General features: G+C 40.7%; 1 protein-coding gene across 2 annotated transcripts; it reads right to left on the reverse strand.

The window, feature by feature from the left end:
- Positions 1 to 5,485: 5,485 nt before the first annotated feature.
- On the reverse strand, positions 5,486 to 14,256 carry LOC112221024 (AP-1 complex-associated regulatory protein). Of its 2 annotated transcripts, none has more exons than XM_024383081.2 (10): positions 13,801 to 14,256; positions 10,855 to 10,903; positions 10,721 to 10,747; positions 10,539 to 10,564; positions 10,328 to 10,424; positions 9,940 to 10,038; positions 8,733 to 8,797; positions 8,545 to 8,618; positions 8,213 to 8,335; positions 5,486 to 8,014 (listed from the first exon to the last, which is right to left on the reverse strand). In XM_024383081.2, the coding sequence occupies exons 1-10, from the start codon at positions 13,869 to 13,871 to the stop codon at positions 7,725 to 7,727; spliced, it is 921 nt and encodes a 306-aa protein (XP_024238849.1). In that variant the 5' UTR covers positions 13,872 to 14,256; the 3' UTR covers positions 5,486 to 7,724. The 2 variants fall into 2 exon arrangements, with proteins under 2 accessions (XP_024238849.1, XP_024238850.1); XM_024383082.2 differs by having other exon boundaries at positions 8,733 to 8,791; positions 13,801 to 14,241.
- Positions 14,257 to 15,695: the final 1,439 nt, after the last annotated feature.

Below are 15,695 nucleotides of genomic sequence, written 5' to 3' on the forward strand. Positions count from 1 at the left end.
GGCTCTTGACTCTGTCAATCACCACATTCTTATCGGCAGACTCAATAGCCTTGGCTTCTTAAATGACTGCCTCGCCTGGTTCACCAACTACTTCTCAGATTCATTGTGTCAAATCAGAGTTCAGTGTGTCAAATCAGAGGGCCTGTTGTCCGGACCTCTGGTAGTCTGTATAAGGATGCCACAGTGCTCAATTCTTGGGCTGACTCTGCATATATCAATGATGTCGCTCTTGATGCTGCTGATTCTCTGATCCACCTCTATGCAGACGACACCATTCTGTATACATCTGGCCCTTCTTTGAACACTTTGGTAACAAACCTCCAGACGAGCTTCAACGCCATACAACACTCCTTCCGTGCCCTCCAACTGCTTTTAAATGCTAGTAAAACGAAATGCATGCTCTTCAACCGATTACTGCCCCCACCCTCCCGCCTGACTAGCATCACTACTCTGGACAGTTCTGACCTAGAATATGTGAACAACTACAAATACCTAGGTATCTGGTTAGACAGTAAACTCTCCTTCCAGACTCACATTAAGCATCTCCAATCCAAAATTAAATCTAGAATAGGCTTCCTATTTCGCAACAAATCCTCCTTCACTCGTGCCGCCAAACATACCCTCGTAAATCTAACTATCCTACCGATCCTCGACTTTGGCGATGTCATTTACAGAGTAGCCCCCAACACTCTACTCAGCAAAAGGGATGCAGTGCCATCCGTTTTATCACAGTGCCATCAGTTTTATCACCAAAGCCCCATAAACTACCCACCACTGCGACCTGTATGCTCTCGTTGGCTGGCCCTCACTACATATCCGTCGCCAAACCCACTGGCTCCAGGTCATCTATAAGTCTTTGCTAGATAAAGCCCTGCCTTATCTCAGCTCACTGGTCACCATAGCAACACCCACACGGAGCACTCGCTCCAGCAGGTATAGTGCACTAGTCATCCCCAAAGCCAACACTTACTTTGACCGCCTTTCCTTCCAGTTCTCTGCTGCCAATTACTGGAACGAATTGCAAAAATCTCTGAAGCTGGAGTCTTATATCTCCCTCTCTAACTTTAAGCATCAGCTGTCAGAGCATCTTACCAATCATTGTACCTGTACACAGCCAATCTGTAAATAGCACACCCTACTACCTCATCCCCATAGTATTATTTACCCTCTTGCTCTTTTGCACCCCAGTATCTCTACTTGCACATCATCATCTGCCCATCTATCACTCCAGTATCAATGCTAAATTGTAATTATTTTGTAACCTACGGCCTATTTATTGCCTTACCTCCCTACTCTTCTACATTTGCACACACTGTACATAGATTTTTCAATTGTTCTTATCTTTCGTGTTATTGACTGTACGTTTAAGTGTAACTCTGTGTGGTTGTTTTTGTCACACTGCTTTGCTTTATCTTGGCCAGGTCGCAGTTGTAAATGAGAACTTGTTCTTATCTGGCCTGCCTGGTTAAATAAAGGTGAAAAGAATTATGGTCATAATATCAATATTTGTGCATAAAGGCGTTTCCACCGCCATTTCCCTCATAACTTCCTGTTTCTATGACAGCTGTCGTGATTTTTTTCATATGCTATGACTTTACTCACATAAAAACTGTGGATGGAAACGTGTTATTTCCGGATAGTTACTGGTTGAAAATACAGTCTACACAGGACCTTCTAATCAGCAGGTTTGCATGGTGATGTGAAAGATGACCCTGCCATTCTATACATAGCTTTGGATCTCATGTCCCCCAAACGCTCATTGCTTCTTTCTTTCAGGGCTATAACTTAACCAGTGTCTGTAGCTTCATAGAACTTCCTGCAGTGACGTGGTGTGAGGGGTGTGTGCCAGGGTTTGAGGATGTGACGGGTGTGAGGGATCTGATGAGTGTGAGGGATGTGATGGGTGTGAGGGATCTGATGAGTGTGACGGATCTGATGGGTGTGAGGGATCTGATGGGTGTGAGGGATGTGATGGGTATGAAGGGGTGTGACGGGGTGTGACAGGATCTGAGGGGTGTAACAGGGTATGAGGAGTATGGTGGGGTGTGGTGGGGTTTGAGGGGTATGATAGGGTGTGAGGGGTGTGATGGGTGTGACAGGGTGTGACAGGGTGTGAGGGGTGTGACAGGGTGTGAGGGGTGTAACAGGGTGTGACAGGGTGTGAGGGGTGTGACAGGGTGTGACAGGGTGTGACATGTGTGATGGGTGGGAGGGGCTTTGAGGGGTGTGTGAGTATGAAGGCAAAGCCTTTGCTTCAGAAGCCGGGGGGACTGCCAACAGAACACAACTCTTTTAATGTGGCAGGTAGCCTGGTGGTTAGAGCGTTGGGCCAATAACCAAAAGGTTGCTATGATCGAATCCCTGAGCTGACAAGATAAAAATCTGTCGTCCTGAACAAGGCAGTTCCCACTGTTCCTAGGCCGTCATTGTAAATAAGAATTTGTTCTTAACTGACTTGCCAAGTTAAATAAAAATATGGGTCACTTAGAAATGTCTATAATTTTGAAAGAAAAGCTCATTTTTTGGCCCATTAACATAACATCAAATTGATCAGAAATACAGTGTAGACATTGTTAATGTTGTAAATGACTATTGTAGCTGTAAACAGCTGATTTTTTATGGAATATCTACATAGGCATACAGAGGCCCATTATCAGCAACCATCACTCCTGTGTTCCAATGGCACGTTGTGTTAGCTAATCCAAGTTTATAATTTTAAAAGGCTAATTGATCATTAGAAAACACTTTTGCAATTATGTTAGCACAGCTGAAAACTGTTGTTCTGATTAAAGAAGCAATACAACTGGCCTTCATTAGACTAGTTGAGTATCTGTAGCATCAGCATTTTTGGGTTCAATTACAGGCTTAAAATGGCCAGAAACAAAGACATGTCTTCTAAAACTCGTTAGTCTATTCTTGTTCTGAGAATTGAAGGCTATTCCATGCAATAAATTGCCAAGAGCTCCAGAGTTCCTCTATGGAGATGGGAAAACCTTCCAGAAGGACAACCATCTCTGCAGTACTCCACCAGTCCGGCCTTTATGGTAGGACGGACAGACGGAAGCCACTCCTCAGTAAAAGACACATGACAGCCGCCTGGAGTTTGCCAAAAGGCATCTAAAGACTTTCAGACCACGAGAAACAAGATTCTCTGGTCTAATGAAACCAAGATATAACTCTTTGGCCTGAATGCTAAGCATCACGTCTGGAAGAAACCTGGCACCAACCCTACGGGGAAGCATGGTGGTGGCAGTATCATGCTGTAGAGATGTTTTTCAGCAGCAGGGACTGGGAGACTAGTCCATATCGAGGGAAAGATGAACGGCGCAAAGTACAGCGAACCTGCTCCAGAGCGCTCAGGACCTCAGACTGGGGCGAAGGTTCAGCTTCCAACAGGACAGCGACGCTAAGCACACAGCCAAGACAACGCAGGAGTGGCTTCAGGAAAAGTCTCTGAATGTCCTTGAGTGGCCCAGCCAGAGCCCGGACTTGAACCCGTTCAAACATCTCTGGAGAGACCTGAAAATAGCTGTGCAGTGACGCTCCCCATCCAACCTGACAGAGCTTGAGAAGATCTGCAGAGAAAGAATGGGAGAAACTCCCCAAATACAGGTGTGCCAAGCTTGTAGCATCATAACCAACATAACCAGCATATTTATTGAAAATGAAATACAGAAATATCTAATTTACATAAGTTTTCACACCCCTGAGTAAATTCAGTACATGTTAGAATCACCTTTGGCAGCGATTACAGCTTAGAGTCTTTACGGGAGTATCCGGAAACCATGTATATGTCGTAAAACTAACCTTGTACGACATAATGCCTTTATATTTTGGACAAAAATTTGAAGTATATTCAGTTATGAAAACTGGTTGTTTTACAAATGTTGAACTTATAATATGGCTACTAATACTTGGAAAGCTAAATCAAAGTCCAATTATACAGATTTGACAATATTCTTAAAAATGTAATGTGAATGCAAATGTCTCCCACGATTTGCACAAATGTACCTGGGGACTTCACACTAAAAGTCTTGTAGTTCACTCATACTTCAAGTTATCCATCGGAAACTTTGCACATATACTACTGCCGTTTTGTGGACACTATCGGAATTACAACCAGAGTGATGCCTTGAACTGTGACCTTTCTCTTAAACTTTAAAGATGGTGATAGAAAAAAAACTATAGTTTTTTTCTTTGTATTTTCTTCTACCAGATCTGTTATATTCTCCTAAATTCAATTCACATTTCCACAAACAAAGTGTTTTCTTTCAAATGGTACCAAGAAATCTGCATATCCTTGCTTCAGGGCCTGAGCTACAGGCAGTTAGATTTGGGTATGTCATTGAGACGAAAATTGGAAAAAAGGAGGCTATCCCTAAGACGTTTTTACGTCACCTATGACATTTCAGGAATGATAGTCTTCAACTTTTGTATTGATTTATAAAAGGCTCCAAATAGTGTAACATGGGTAACAATCAAAAGGTGTATGCCATTTTTGTCCCATATGCGGCACCTTGAAGGGTCACAAAAAAATTGAAAGTGTAAGAAAAAAACTGCTGTTGCTGTATGGACTCAATACGTGACTTTACAATAAGAGTCACATCTGCTGTTGGCCAGAAAGAAAATGTTCTACTAGAAACTGTATTGCTATTTTTAGATGACATTTAAAATAAAGAACAATCTCTCAAAGTAATGATCATTAACAGTTCAAGAAGGTAAAGCATTTACTGTAACAGTACAGTACTTTTGTTATCCAGGAAAAGGAAGCTTTCAAAGTAATTCAGTAAAGCAGAGCTCTTATTGTCTGAGCTGTTCTCTCCTTTAATTTATCTCCTGCCAACTCCCACAATCCTTTGAGGGAAACTAGGTTTTCGGGTGCAAGGCTTTGATTGTCTCTAGTCTGCTGTTTGTCTTGATTTTCCTCACCTTCACACTTCCATGGTGGAGGTTAGGAAACAACATTTTGTCCGAGGAAAGGTGTTCCCTTAACACACTGGGTAAAACACACCATTTTATCTCATAATGTTCTGACTGGAAGATAGTGCTCAAAATTCCATCCAGCTACAAGATTTGCTCGGGTACAGTATTTTGTCTGACATGTACAGTATCTGGTTGCCAAACAGCATTAAGTAATAGCTTCCTTCTAGCCACTTGGGACATTTTGTAGAGTGAGTAACTGGGATGTTATTGTTCCATGGACTACAGTTGTCTTTCAATCAGGCACTGTAATTCAGGTTACTTACTATATATATATACTTATACTTAATCTCAAAGAATGCATGTAGCAATACTGCCACCTGCTGGAGATTTCACCACCCATACTTTTGTTTGTGTTCTGTATTACGTTGCATCAGAAATTGATATTTAGATAGTTTGGTAAAAGACAAACATGTAAATAAAAATAACAATTATACAATACACTAAAACTACACTGTTTATACAGCATTGTGCATTTTTCCACATTACCTTATATTATCACAGATTAAGGTTTGTAGGATTTATTTTAGTTGCAGTCAAATTGAACAAAAAATGTAATACGATATTGACAGAATGGCACAGGTGTTGATACATCCTGTTTGCAATAGTATTCAAATAATTAAAGGCTCATGACTATGGGTGTAATCCTAACCTGTGAACAATGAAACAAAAACATTGATATCAATGAGAGTTGTGTCAAATCTGTGTAAATGCTTGGATAGGATGAAGGTCCTTTATCAGCAGGTTAATTGAAAAGGGTAAATTGTCATAATATGTGCTATGACTCAAAAGTAGCCAAATAAAACTGGTTCACTTCAGAAATCCCTTTACATTATTCTCAGTAAAAAATATATTTCTAAAGAGTAGAATGATATGAATGAAGCACACGGCAGTTTAATCCATCCTTGTGATTGCACCCGTAATGTACGGTGTCCAACCCTTATCACCATGCTAACTTACGTTTAAAAAAGGACAGTATCCTTAGAAAACACTACCAACACATACTATAAACCAATCATTGATTGGACCCACCAGTTCACATAAGTCAAACAGTGCATAGATAAGCTGCAATACAATCCCTCCAATTATTACTGTCTGAACACTTTCTGTGGACAAAATATTGTGAATTGAGTTTGATGCCAGACAAATAGGAGGTCCGATTTGGAGTTGGGCCAATGGTGCAGCTGTGGTAATTCTTCACCCCAAATATGATGACACTTTAATTGCTAAAATCAAATGGCTTGTGTTTCTAGGATGGTAAAGCTACAGGCAGTGCAAACAAAGGAAAGTTCAATTCCCTCTCAATAGGGTGAAACAACCTAAATGGTGGCGCTTTGGATTCCCCAGGTACAGTAGGGCTGCACTACGGGGGACAATCGCTGTTGTCACAAACATCACAACAATTGAAAAATCAAGGTGAGACAGTATTCTGTACAATAAAGCAAAAGCCTCCAAAGTAGGCACATCATCTCCACATTGTAAGGGTGTAGTGAGAGGGTCCCCTTTTGCAGTGAGGGAAGACAAAAACGAATTTACTAGTGCACACAAAGAAATGATATATACACGTATTGGTCCATTTCTAGAAACCTCCTAGAGCATACTGTAGTCTCCAAACCGTTCCTCGTTATTCCTGTCTTCACATCAACCCATTCAATCAAATACAACCATGTCCACTTCCAGTGATCAGGCTTACATTCTTGAAAGGTCTTGAAAAATGTCTGATTGTGCTAAATCAGAAATAAAAGGTGAGATTGAAGAGTTGGAGCCCAAGTTGTACGCTATTGGCAGTGCCATTGGAAGGAGCAGTACTGGAGACAGATGTTCGTTTATCCATGTTCTCTTGTAATCGGCTGGTCTTTTGAGCGTAAAATAAACAATTCACGAGCTGCTCACCATGACAAATCAATCCTAAACGTAAAAAAAAAGAATAGAAAAGTCTGACGCTGTAAGATTTAAATGTGTACATAGGGGACTAAGGACTTCTACAAATGTGATGTAGCTAACCTTCACTGTATATAATACAAATAAAAATGTTGGACACACAAACCTGCCCGTAACTTGAGCAGCATTTGACTGACTGACACATTTAGTTTCAAACTAACAAATAACAAAATGTAGTACTGTGTCCATGATGAGTCTCTTGTTAATTGGAACTGAGAGGATAAACAAAATCGCAAATCTTAGCACTTGCATTTTTTCGATTAAAAACACATTGAGCGTACAGACAAGTTGCTACATGATATACTCCACTCCATTAGGGGTTCTCTACCAGACAACTGGCAAGCTATGATCCCTGGAGAACCACTGATTAAAATATTCACTTGGTAACGGACAAAATCCTCATCAGCTAACTGTCCTATGACCTGGTTAACAATTTATGAAAGTTTTATTTCCTAGTGATTCAGGCACTGATTGAAGGTTGTTGTTGCTTTTATTTTATGTGTCCCTATGTTGTTTTCAGTTCATTCTAACTGTGAAAACACTATAGCCCTCTCACAAATAAAAACCCAATCACTATCACACCAAACTAGATCTGGAAATTGCACTTGATTCAATAATGCACTGGATGACATGAAAACGTTGCCAAATAAGGCTTAATTAACACGAGAAGATTGTCAAATAAAAACTGGTCCACCAGCCAATGAGGACAAACAAACACATTTGAAGTTGATGAGGTGTATAATCAAACATTCACAATGTGGTCTAACATTAGGATTTGACTCTGGATCCCCAGGCGATGGGGACTATCTCTTCTCAGTCTCCGGTGCAGTTATCTCTACCGGTGGTGTTTCCTCAGATGGGGTGTGCATATCCATGACGGGGTTGACAAAGCACTCGTATTCAGAGTCCTCCGCATTCTCCTCAGCATAATCCTCGTCGTGAGCGCTTACAAAGTCGTTCTCCCACTCCAGGGCGTTGGAGTCCTCAGAGGCCGTACCGCTGGTCGTCTGCTTCTTGCCCGGCCGGAGTGCCGCTCTGAGTATGTCCTCCTCGGTTTTAGACCTCTCCCACGCTGGGACCACCTGGTTCATCCCTGAAGACAAGGACAATTTGATACGTCTAGTTAAACATCGCATGGCCATTCAACTGGTGGTTTTGAGAGGGTTGAATTCAACAATTACTGTTGTTGTTCAATGAAACTGCACAGTATGTTCAGGGAATGTATTTTTTGACATGTGACAAAACAGCCAAGGGGACAATAAAAATACTAAGTAATTACACAAGCCCCCACCTTCCTCGTCCTCCCACTCCAGGTCCAGTGAGGTTCCGTCATCGTTGGTGGAGCGGGTCTTGGTGTTGAAGTCCCAGCTGCTCTCCGTGTTGGGAGTGATCACATTAGTCTCAGAGGACAGCCCTGATTACACAAACACTGGCTTATCAAATCACAGGTGGTTTCAAAGAGCAAGAAGTCTCAATGAGGCATGACGATTAACTTTCAGGGATACCGAAAGTGTTTGATCTTAAAATAGAATGTTGGTATGCAAAATTTGAGAGGAACCGTTTCAAACACGGAATATAATATATAGGCTACAGAAAATGGTTGTGCTGAAATAGCGGACTCACTGCTGCTCCTGAAGGCTTCTGACATGACTTTCACATGCTGTAGGTAGACATCAAAGTCTTCAACTGAGCCATGCCTAGAACAGAGTCCAACCAGTGGAGGAGAAACAGTCAACTCAATTTCATGGTCATACCATCACTGACACACATGGACCTTGAGGTAGCCATTTTTACTTGGTTTATAGACTCACTTTCTTGGATGGGCTGCGCCACCTTGGACTTCTGCCTTGCTTTTTTTCCGTTGTGCAAGCTGTTGCTTTGAAAAATAATTATACCTCAGAAAAACACTTGGTCAAAAATGTAAATGTAAATAATGATCACTTGAAGATTTGTTAGTTACTTGCTGCCATTACCGGCTGTGTTAAAATTAAGGTGGCAGATAGGCAAATACAGATGAAAGAAATGGAATTAACCAAAGGGAAAAACTGTGGAATGAACAATAAAAAAAGCACAGCTTTGAGAAACAACTCAAATATCAAAAGAATGGAAATGAATGGATGCATAGATTAATTTGAGGTTAAGAAATGAAGTGTAGACAAATGTCTTTCCGTTTTTTGTGTGAATTAACTGAGGATCAAAAGGACACTTGCCAGATTTACAAATTATGGCATTCTATCCCGATACAGTTCTTTAGATTGACAAATTTTGATTGACCATAACCAATTTGTGATATTATGTACTTGAAGTGGTAATAAAGACTAGTGTTTTCACGATACCAGAATTATGGCTTCTATCCCGAACCAGGTTTAGTATTTGAACATCCAATTTGTTTTTCTAAGTCCATAACAATGCTTAAACCACATTGGAGACCAGTTTTGGTCTGGGAAAATTTAAGAGGTTTAGATTTGAATGGTTAGGTTGTTTGGTTATGCAGTTGGTTTGGTTAGGTTGTTTGGTTAGCGGTTATTCTGTAGCTCACGTGATAGAGTTTGTAAAACAAGCAGCCACTGGATTGATGCCAATAATCATGATTCTGCCAGGTAGGCATAAACTTTTCATTTAGAAAGGTTTTTGGGAAAGCCTTTCCATCTAAACAAAGATGCTCATTATTAGTTTCACTAATGGCTACCACACACAGACGGGCATTCTCATTGCCTCTTCAGAAAGTGGCAGAGAATACAAATCCCTGATGCGTTCTGTTCAGGTCTTTTGTTAAAGTTTAGCTAATTACATAATTTAATAAATGCAATACATTTAGTTGATCTCCAAACATGAGACACAGAACGACAAACCGAACAATTCTAGTACCGAACTGTTTGATATGTTGTATTATGGAAAAAGTACAGAAGTTTTGGTGTAGTGTGCAACACTAATCGAAAGAAGCAGGGGTAGAGCCAAGGAAAAGGTGGAACATGGTAGTGAAGGGACGACAGGCAGACTCAATAATGGCCGCCTCACCTCCTTTAGCTTTCGCTCGCGTGCCAGCCTGGCGGCCTCACGCTGGGCAGCATTTCTAGCCTCCTCTTCTAGCCTTAAGTTCTCCTCTTGTGCTAATAACTGAGCAGAAATGACAAAAGAAAGAACAAAGTTGAGAACAGAAAACCAAAATTGCAAAACAATTCTGAAAAGCAAATTTAAAAAATTACAAATCAACCAAAATTAAAATATAAGGCTGCTATGAGCACGTAGGCTAAGCATAAACTTATCTTAGATACTGTATCTTGCTACATGAAAGGCAGTACAAAGTTCATAAACGAGGAAGTGTAATGACCTTTGAATTGAACCTTCCATTATCTGTACGCAAAAGAGGCATTGTTTCAGAGGCATTGTTCTTGTGTAAGCCTACCTCTGCTTGCAACTTCTGATCTATCAAGTTCTGCTGATCAGAAATTGCAGTATACCGGTGCTCTTTGAGGTGGATGATCTCATCTTCACTGATAGGCCTGGTATCAAAATGAAACAAACATTACCTCAAGCTCATCTTGGTTAAAGCCCTGATTAACATTATTCTTATAATATGCATTCGTCTGTCCCCCAAAAAAGTTTCAAAAACGTACCTGGGACAGCTTTGTGGGCTCTCTGCCTGAAATTAAAATGAGACAACTTAAATACTAAAAGTGGGCAAAGAATCATCCAGAACAGGCCCACAATCATCGTGTCTTCTGTGTATCGTCAGCCAATGGCACACTTTCGGATTGTTTCAATCTAACAAATATGCTCTACATGTTCACACACTTACCTCATCACTCTCAACAAGGTTTTCAAACTGTGGGGAGACAGAATTGCACTGTAAGTACATCATGTTTTTCCAACCAAGTGATGCATGATGAAACATGACATAGGCCTACTTCCAGAAAAATGTAAGTATCATACCTCTATTGTGTAATGTTCCCCAGTTGTACTGCTTCTAAAGTATTTGGACCTGTATGGACAGAAATTTGACAATATTGACATCCATTTAGGATACTTTCGGTCACTGTCATTCATAGCTAGTTCTTTCAACAGAAGAGACGGGCAATTGATGCTGAGACTCAGATTGTTATAAAATAGTTTATGTAGTTATCTTATGTTTCTTAGCATTCCTGAAACATTAATTTGTTGAATTATAATTTGAGCTGAGATATGAAGGCATTTGTTTTATGCAAATTGGCCATTTGAATTAATAGGACTAATATAATCTTCAATAAATACAGTACCTTTACATCCGATCTGGACCATAATTCTTCCTAACAATGACTAAGACACGAGGAATCCAATATAATTATCAAAGCTACCCACAATCCCACCCCGGACAACCAGTATACAGTATCCATTCTGTCTGACAAGTACAAGTAGTATGGAGCTGCTGCTTGGAGTATTGCGTCTTCATCCTATGTAATTTATTCCTTGTGAATCTGATTTTTTTTTTCATGTTCAGAGAAATTAGCCATTGAAGTCGCTTGCATTATTTACCATGCATTGTTAAAGTACCACGTTTCGCCCACTAGATGCCGCTACTGTCACCACACCCTTTAATCATTTTTTGCTGGTCTCTTGTGTTGATTAAATGGATCACATCTGTTGCTTTGCAACTTTGGGTAGAAAACCAAAAACTTTGGCTCATGATGAAAAAAAAAAATGTGGTCATCCTCACAATTCAAGCCAGTCTCCCAGGAAAGCAATTCAGTTTGTCCTTCTCTTAGGCTTAATTGGTGTCTAGGAAACGGACCCTCCGTGTGTGGTTTATTTCCATTAAGGTCTGGATTAGTTAGACCATTACTGGCGAACAAGCAAACCATTAGGATATAGCAGTTCTAATGGTTTCAATGTTATGGTCTCTAATGGTCTTCAATGTTAAAAGGCCCAAACACACATTGCATAGTGTTTTGTAATGGTATTGGGTTGGGCTGTGTTTAATGGTAAATGTCACATCACATGTTATTGAAAAAAAAAGACTGCCATGAATGGTTTATAATTGTATTATTTTATTAGGGTTGTCACAACATTTTAGTCACTAACCAATTTCTCCATCAAAGTTTTGGGCTTGTAGGATGTCTAAATATCAGAATTGCATGATGGGGATAGCCCATTCAGAGAGATGCCATTTGTTAGACTATTCAAGGAGAGTTGGGTTGAAGCATTAGGTTGCTGAGAGGAGGGCAAACAAATGCTTTCATCGAGGACTGGCTTGGCCACACAATTTATTTTCATCATGAGCAAAAGCTATTAGTTTTCTACACAAAGTTGAAAAGAAATGAAACCAGCTAAATGGATAAATGGGTGTTGGCACAAGCCGGAACAGTGGCATCTAGTTGAAGATTAGTTCAACTGTTCTAGTTTGACTGTCCAGCCTGGAACTAAGAACAGCGGGAAACGTTTCCCTAGTCAGCTCCATTATCTGTGCTACCAAGTGCGGCGTGTAGGAGGGGGGTTCCTAGGTGTGAGAAGTGTGCAGAAGGGCATGAGACAAAGGAATGTGTAGCATTAGGGAAAGTAGTGGTATGTGTTAGTTGGGGATCAGAAATGTCCAGTGAGAGAGGCAGGTTGAGGCTTCCAGGGTGAGAGTAGTGCAGAAGTTGTCATATGCTGAGGCAGTGAATAAGGTAGAGGAAGGTGGGTCAAGGGGGAGGAATATTATGTTATGTGATATGTGTGTTTCAGTAAGATTTCATTTTTAGCATTCATAGCAATGGTTATCAACTGTACCGCAGGGATGGAACGTAAGTTGCAGAGAATTGAGGTTGTGTTGGCATTTTTGTATACATGTTTGTGTTAGTGTAGTGTTAGGGTATTTCTTTCTTTCTTTTCAAGCTAAGTATAGTTTAGTCCAAATTGGATGTTGGGTACTATGTGTTTAATATTTTGTGAACCCTAAAAATAAAAGGTCAAATTGGGGCACAATCAATTAGCTTAATTTCTCAATGATCAAATTATATTTGAACAAAATAATGTTTCAGGAATGCTAATATCGGTTTCTTACCTACAGAAACAAATTCTTTACAATCTTAGATGGTGGGTGTCATGGCTTGCTGGAATGACACAGAATGGTGGTTGGTGCAGTTATGCTGTTACCAAACTTTGCATCTGCATTGTTCAAATAAATGTGTTTTTGTCAAATGTTCAGTGGAAATTGTTAAGTTGTCCTTGTGCATAGAGTTGCATGTTTTTTTTTTAGCTTTGCAATCATTGGTTTTTGTTTGGCATACATTTTAATGGGAAAAATCTGAGTCTCAGCATAATTCTTACCATGGAATTGCTCAGATACAGCCTGGCATCACAACTAACGTTATAGGCCTAACTGATATCAATAACATCAAGCCTGCAGTTTATAACCTACTCAGAAATGTCATTTTCCTTTAAGGAAGCTGGATGCAATGAGTGTCAACAAAATATTTTTCCATATTAGTCAATTGTAATTGAATACAGCATAAAATGCACGATGCATTTACAAAGCCGTGTGTCAGTATGGAAAAACACACATGAAGGGGTGGTGTGAGGAACGCTTCAGCTTGCTGCGGGAAAACCTATCTAGTTCGCAGGGAAAGGTAACGTTATATGACATGCGACTCTGGTTCGTAGCTATAATTTCGCTTTCAAAACAACTGGGAATACGAGGTGAAATCATAACGTCAGTGATCTTTAGGTCGTGAAGTCAGTTCCCGAATTGGAATTCCAGAGTTGTTTTTAACACCATTCTAAAATCGGAGATGTCCGAGTTCCCAGTTGTTTTGAACACGGCACAAGCCTTGACACCGTGGATCTTTTTTTACGCTGATACTGTATACTTGTGCCTAGCTAACCTTTGCTAGCCAACGTTGGTTTAAAGGGCGTATCACTTACCCGCCTCCTCGTTGTATAATGTTTGCTTCTCTTCTGAAGTTTCCAGAACAATAAGCCCAACAGTTTCCCATCGCATTCTGTCAAGATATACCTTCCTTGGGTTGGGTGTTAACAAGCTACTGGCGTACTGGATATTTTCACAAATTAATGGATAGCTAGCACAGGTGTACGCTCTTCGACCCGTCGCCGTTAGGCACAGGTATTAGCTAGTAGCTAGCTCATACAATTACAGGGTGACATGACAGCTAATAAGCGATCAAAGTATGGACTTTAAATACGCATTGTATATTTATATGTATAGACGCTTGTTGCAACATCAATATTCATCAGGAAAAAATGTGGCTAGATGGCGACAGCTGGGGCTTTCAGAATTTTCATTCAATATTTCCTCTTCCTCGCACGTGACTCATGTTTACTTAGCTACGGAGACTCATCTGGCTCAAACGACGTGGGCATGCAACAGTTGCAAAAACACAATAGCCATCATCTTCTTCGATGAGGTTTAACGGCGGTTGACAACCAAAACATGTTGCATTACCCCAACCTACTAGACTGGAGTACAACTCCCTTATACTTTGCTTGAAAACATAAATAAACAAATACCCTACCATCTAACACATCACTCACAAAAAAATAATTAATAAAAAAACACCACCGTACTCCACTATTTCAATCTATTTAGTCCTTCCTCAGGCCAACAACCTGAAAGGATGGGACACCAAGACTTAACACACCCTGAAACTCTCTCGCACACCCAAATACCTCTCTGCAACTGCCACCACAACCTCAATGTTCCAAGACTTACGTTCCATCCCTGCAGTACAGTTGATAACCACTGCTAGAAATGCTAAAAATATAATCTTACTGAAACATAATATCACTTGTTGGCCTATCCCTTTGTAGTGGTACATGTCTACAAGTCACACCACTCCTCTCAGGATCCCTCCGCCTTGACCCATCTTCCTCTACTTCCTTTACTGCCTCAGCATATGACAACTTCTGCACTACTCTCACCCTGGAAACCTCAACCTGCCTCTCTCACACAGGACATTTCTGATCCCCAGCCCCATGGGCACCCTTAGAATTAACACATACCACTACTTTCCCCAATACTACACATTCCTTTGTCTCATGCCCTTCTGCACACTTCTCACACCTAGGAACCTCCCCCATACACACTGTTGCCACAGACTCATCAAAACCTAAAATAACAGACAATGACTCTTCTGTTTCACCACTTACGCCCACCCTGTCTGCGTCGCACCAAACGACAAGCATCAGAAACACTGGCAATCTTCCGCTTCAGTTGGTCAACTTTTACATTTACTGCTACCCCAGTAATCACTCCTTTCAGTGGCGTCCTTTTCTTGAGAGCAAAACAATTCACATGTCTTTCCCCCATTCCTTTAATGCGAAGCGCCTTCTCCCTCAGACCAGCAGAAACACAAACAATTATACCAAGACCACTTCTGGTTACCCTCACCGATTCCACAGCACACAACTGTTTTCACCCACCCTGAAACCACAAATGGATCAGCCAAAAGGCAAGGGTCCACTTTTTCACCACACCTACCACCTCCGATACTTCGCCCTCATTCACTTACATTTCTCCTCAAGGTGATATGTTGATCAGTCAGTCAGCAGTCGCCTGCACAAGCCTCTTGTTTCAAGAAATCAACAACTTTTGGGATGCTTATTACTTATTTTTTTGTTTTCACATTGGAGGCATATATTTTGTACAACACTAAAGTAGCCCACATGTATTTTATAAAAGTGTTTGCTCCATTGACAAATGGCTCCCTTTGCGTAATTTTGGCAGGTTGCGTAGATTGTCATTCTTACCTAAAACTATGGATTTCAACACTCAATAACTATGTTTCCATGAATGTGTCCAA

Source organism: Oncorhynchus tshawytscha, linkage group LG21, assembly GCF_018296145.1.
Source record: "Oncorhynchus tshawytscha isolate Ot180627B linkage group LG21, Otsh_v2.0, whole genome shotgun sequence".
In the NCBI taxonomy this organism is placed as follows: domain Eukaryota; kingdom Metazoa; phylum Chordata; class Actinopteri; order Salmoniformes; family Salmonidae; genus Oncorhynchus; species Oncorhynchus tshawytscha.

What these genes read in the sequence shown, in the direction of transcription:
- LOC112221024 (XM_024383081.2), bottom strand. Translation starts at nt 13,871, where the DNA reads ATGGGAAACTGTTGGGCTTATTGTTCTGGAAACTTCAGAAGAGAAGCA. An exon ending in ATCAGAAGTTGCAAGCAGAG is followed by an intron (nt 10,039 to 10,327) that starts GTAGGCTTACAC and finishes ATTTCTGCTCAG; the next exon opens with TTATTAGCACAAGAGGAGAA. An exon ending in GGCGCAGCCCATCCAAGAAA is followed by an intron (nt 8,619 to 8,732) that starts GTGAGTCTATAA and finishes ACTCTGTTCTAG; the next exon opens with GCATGGCTCAGTTGAAGACT.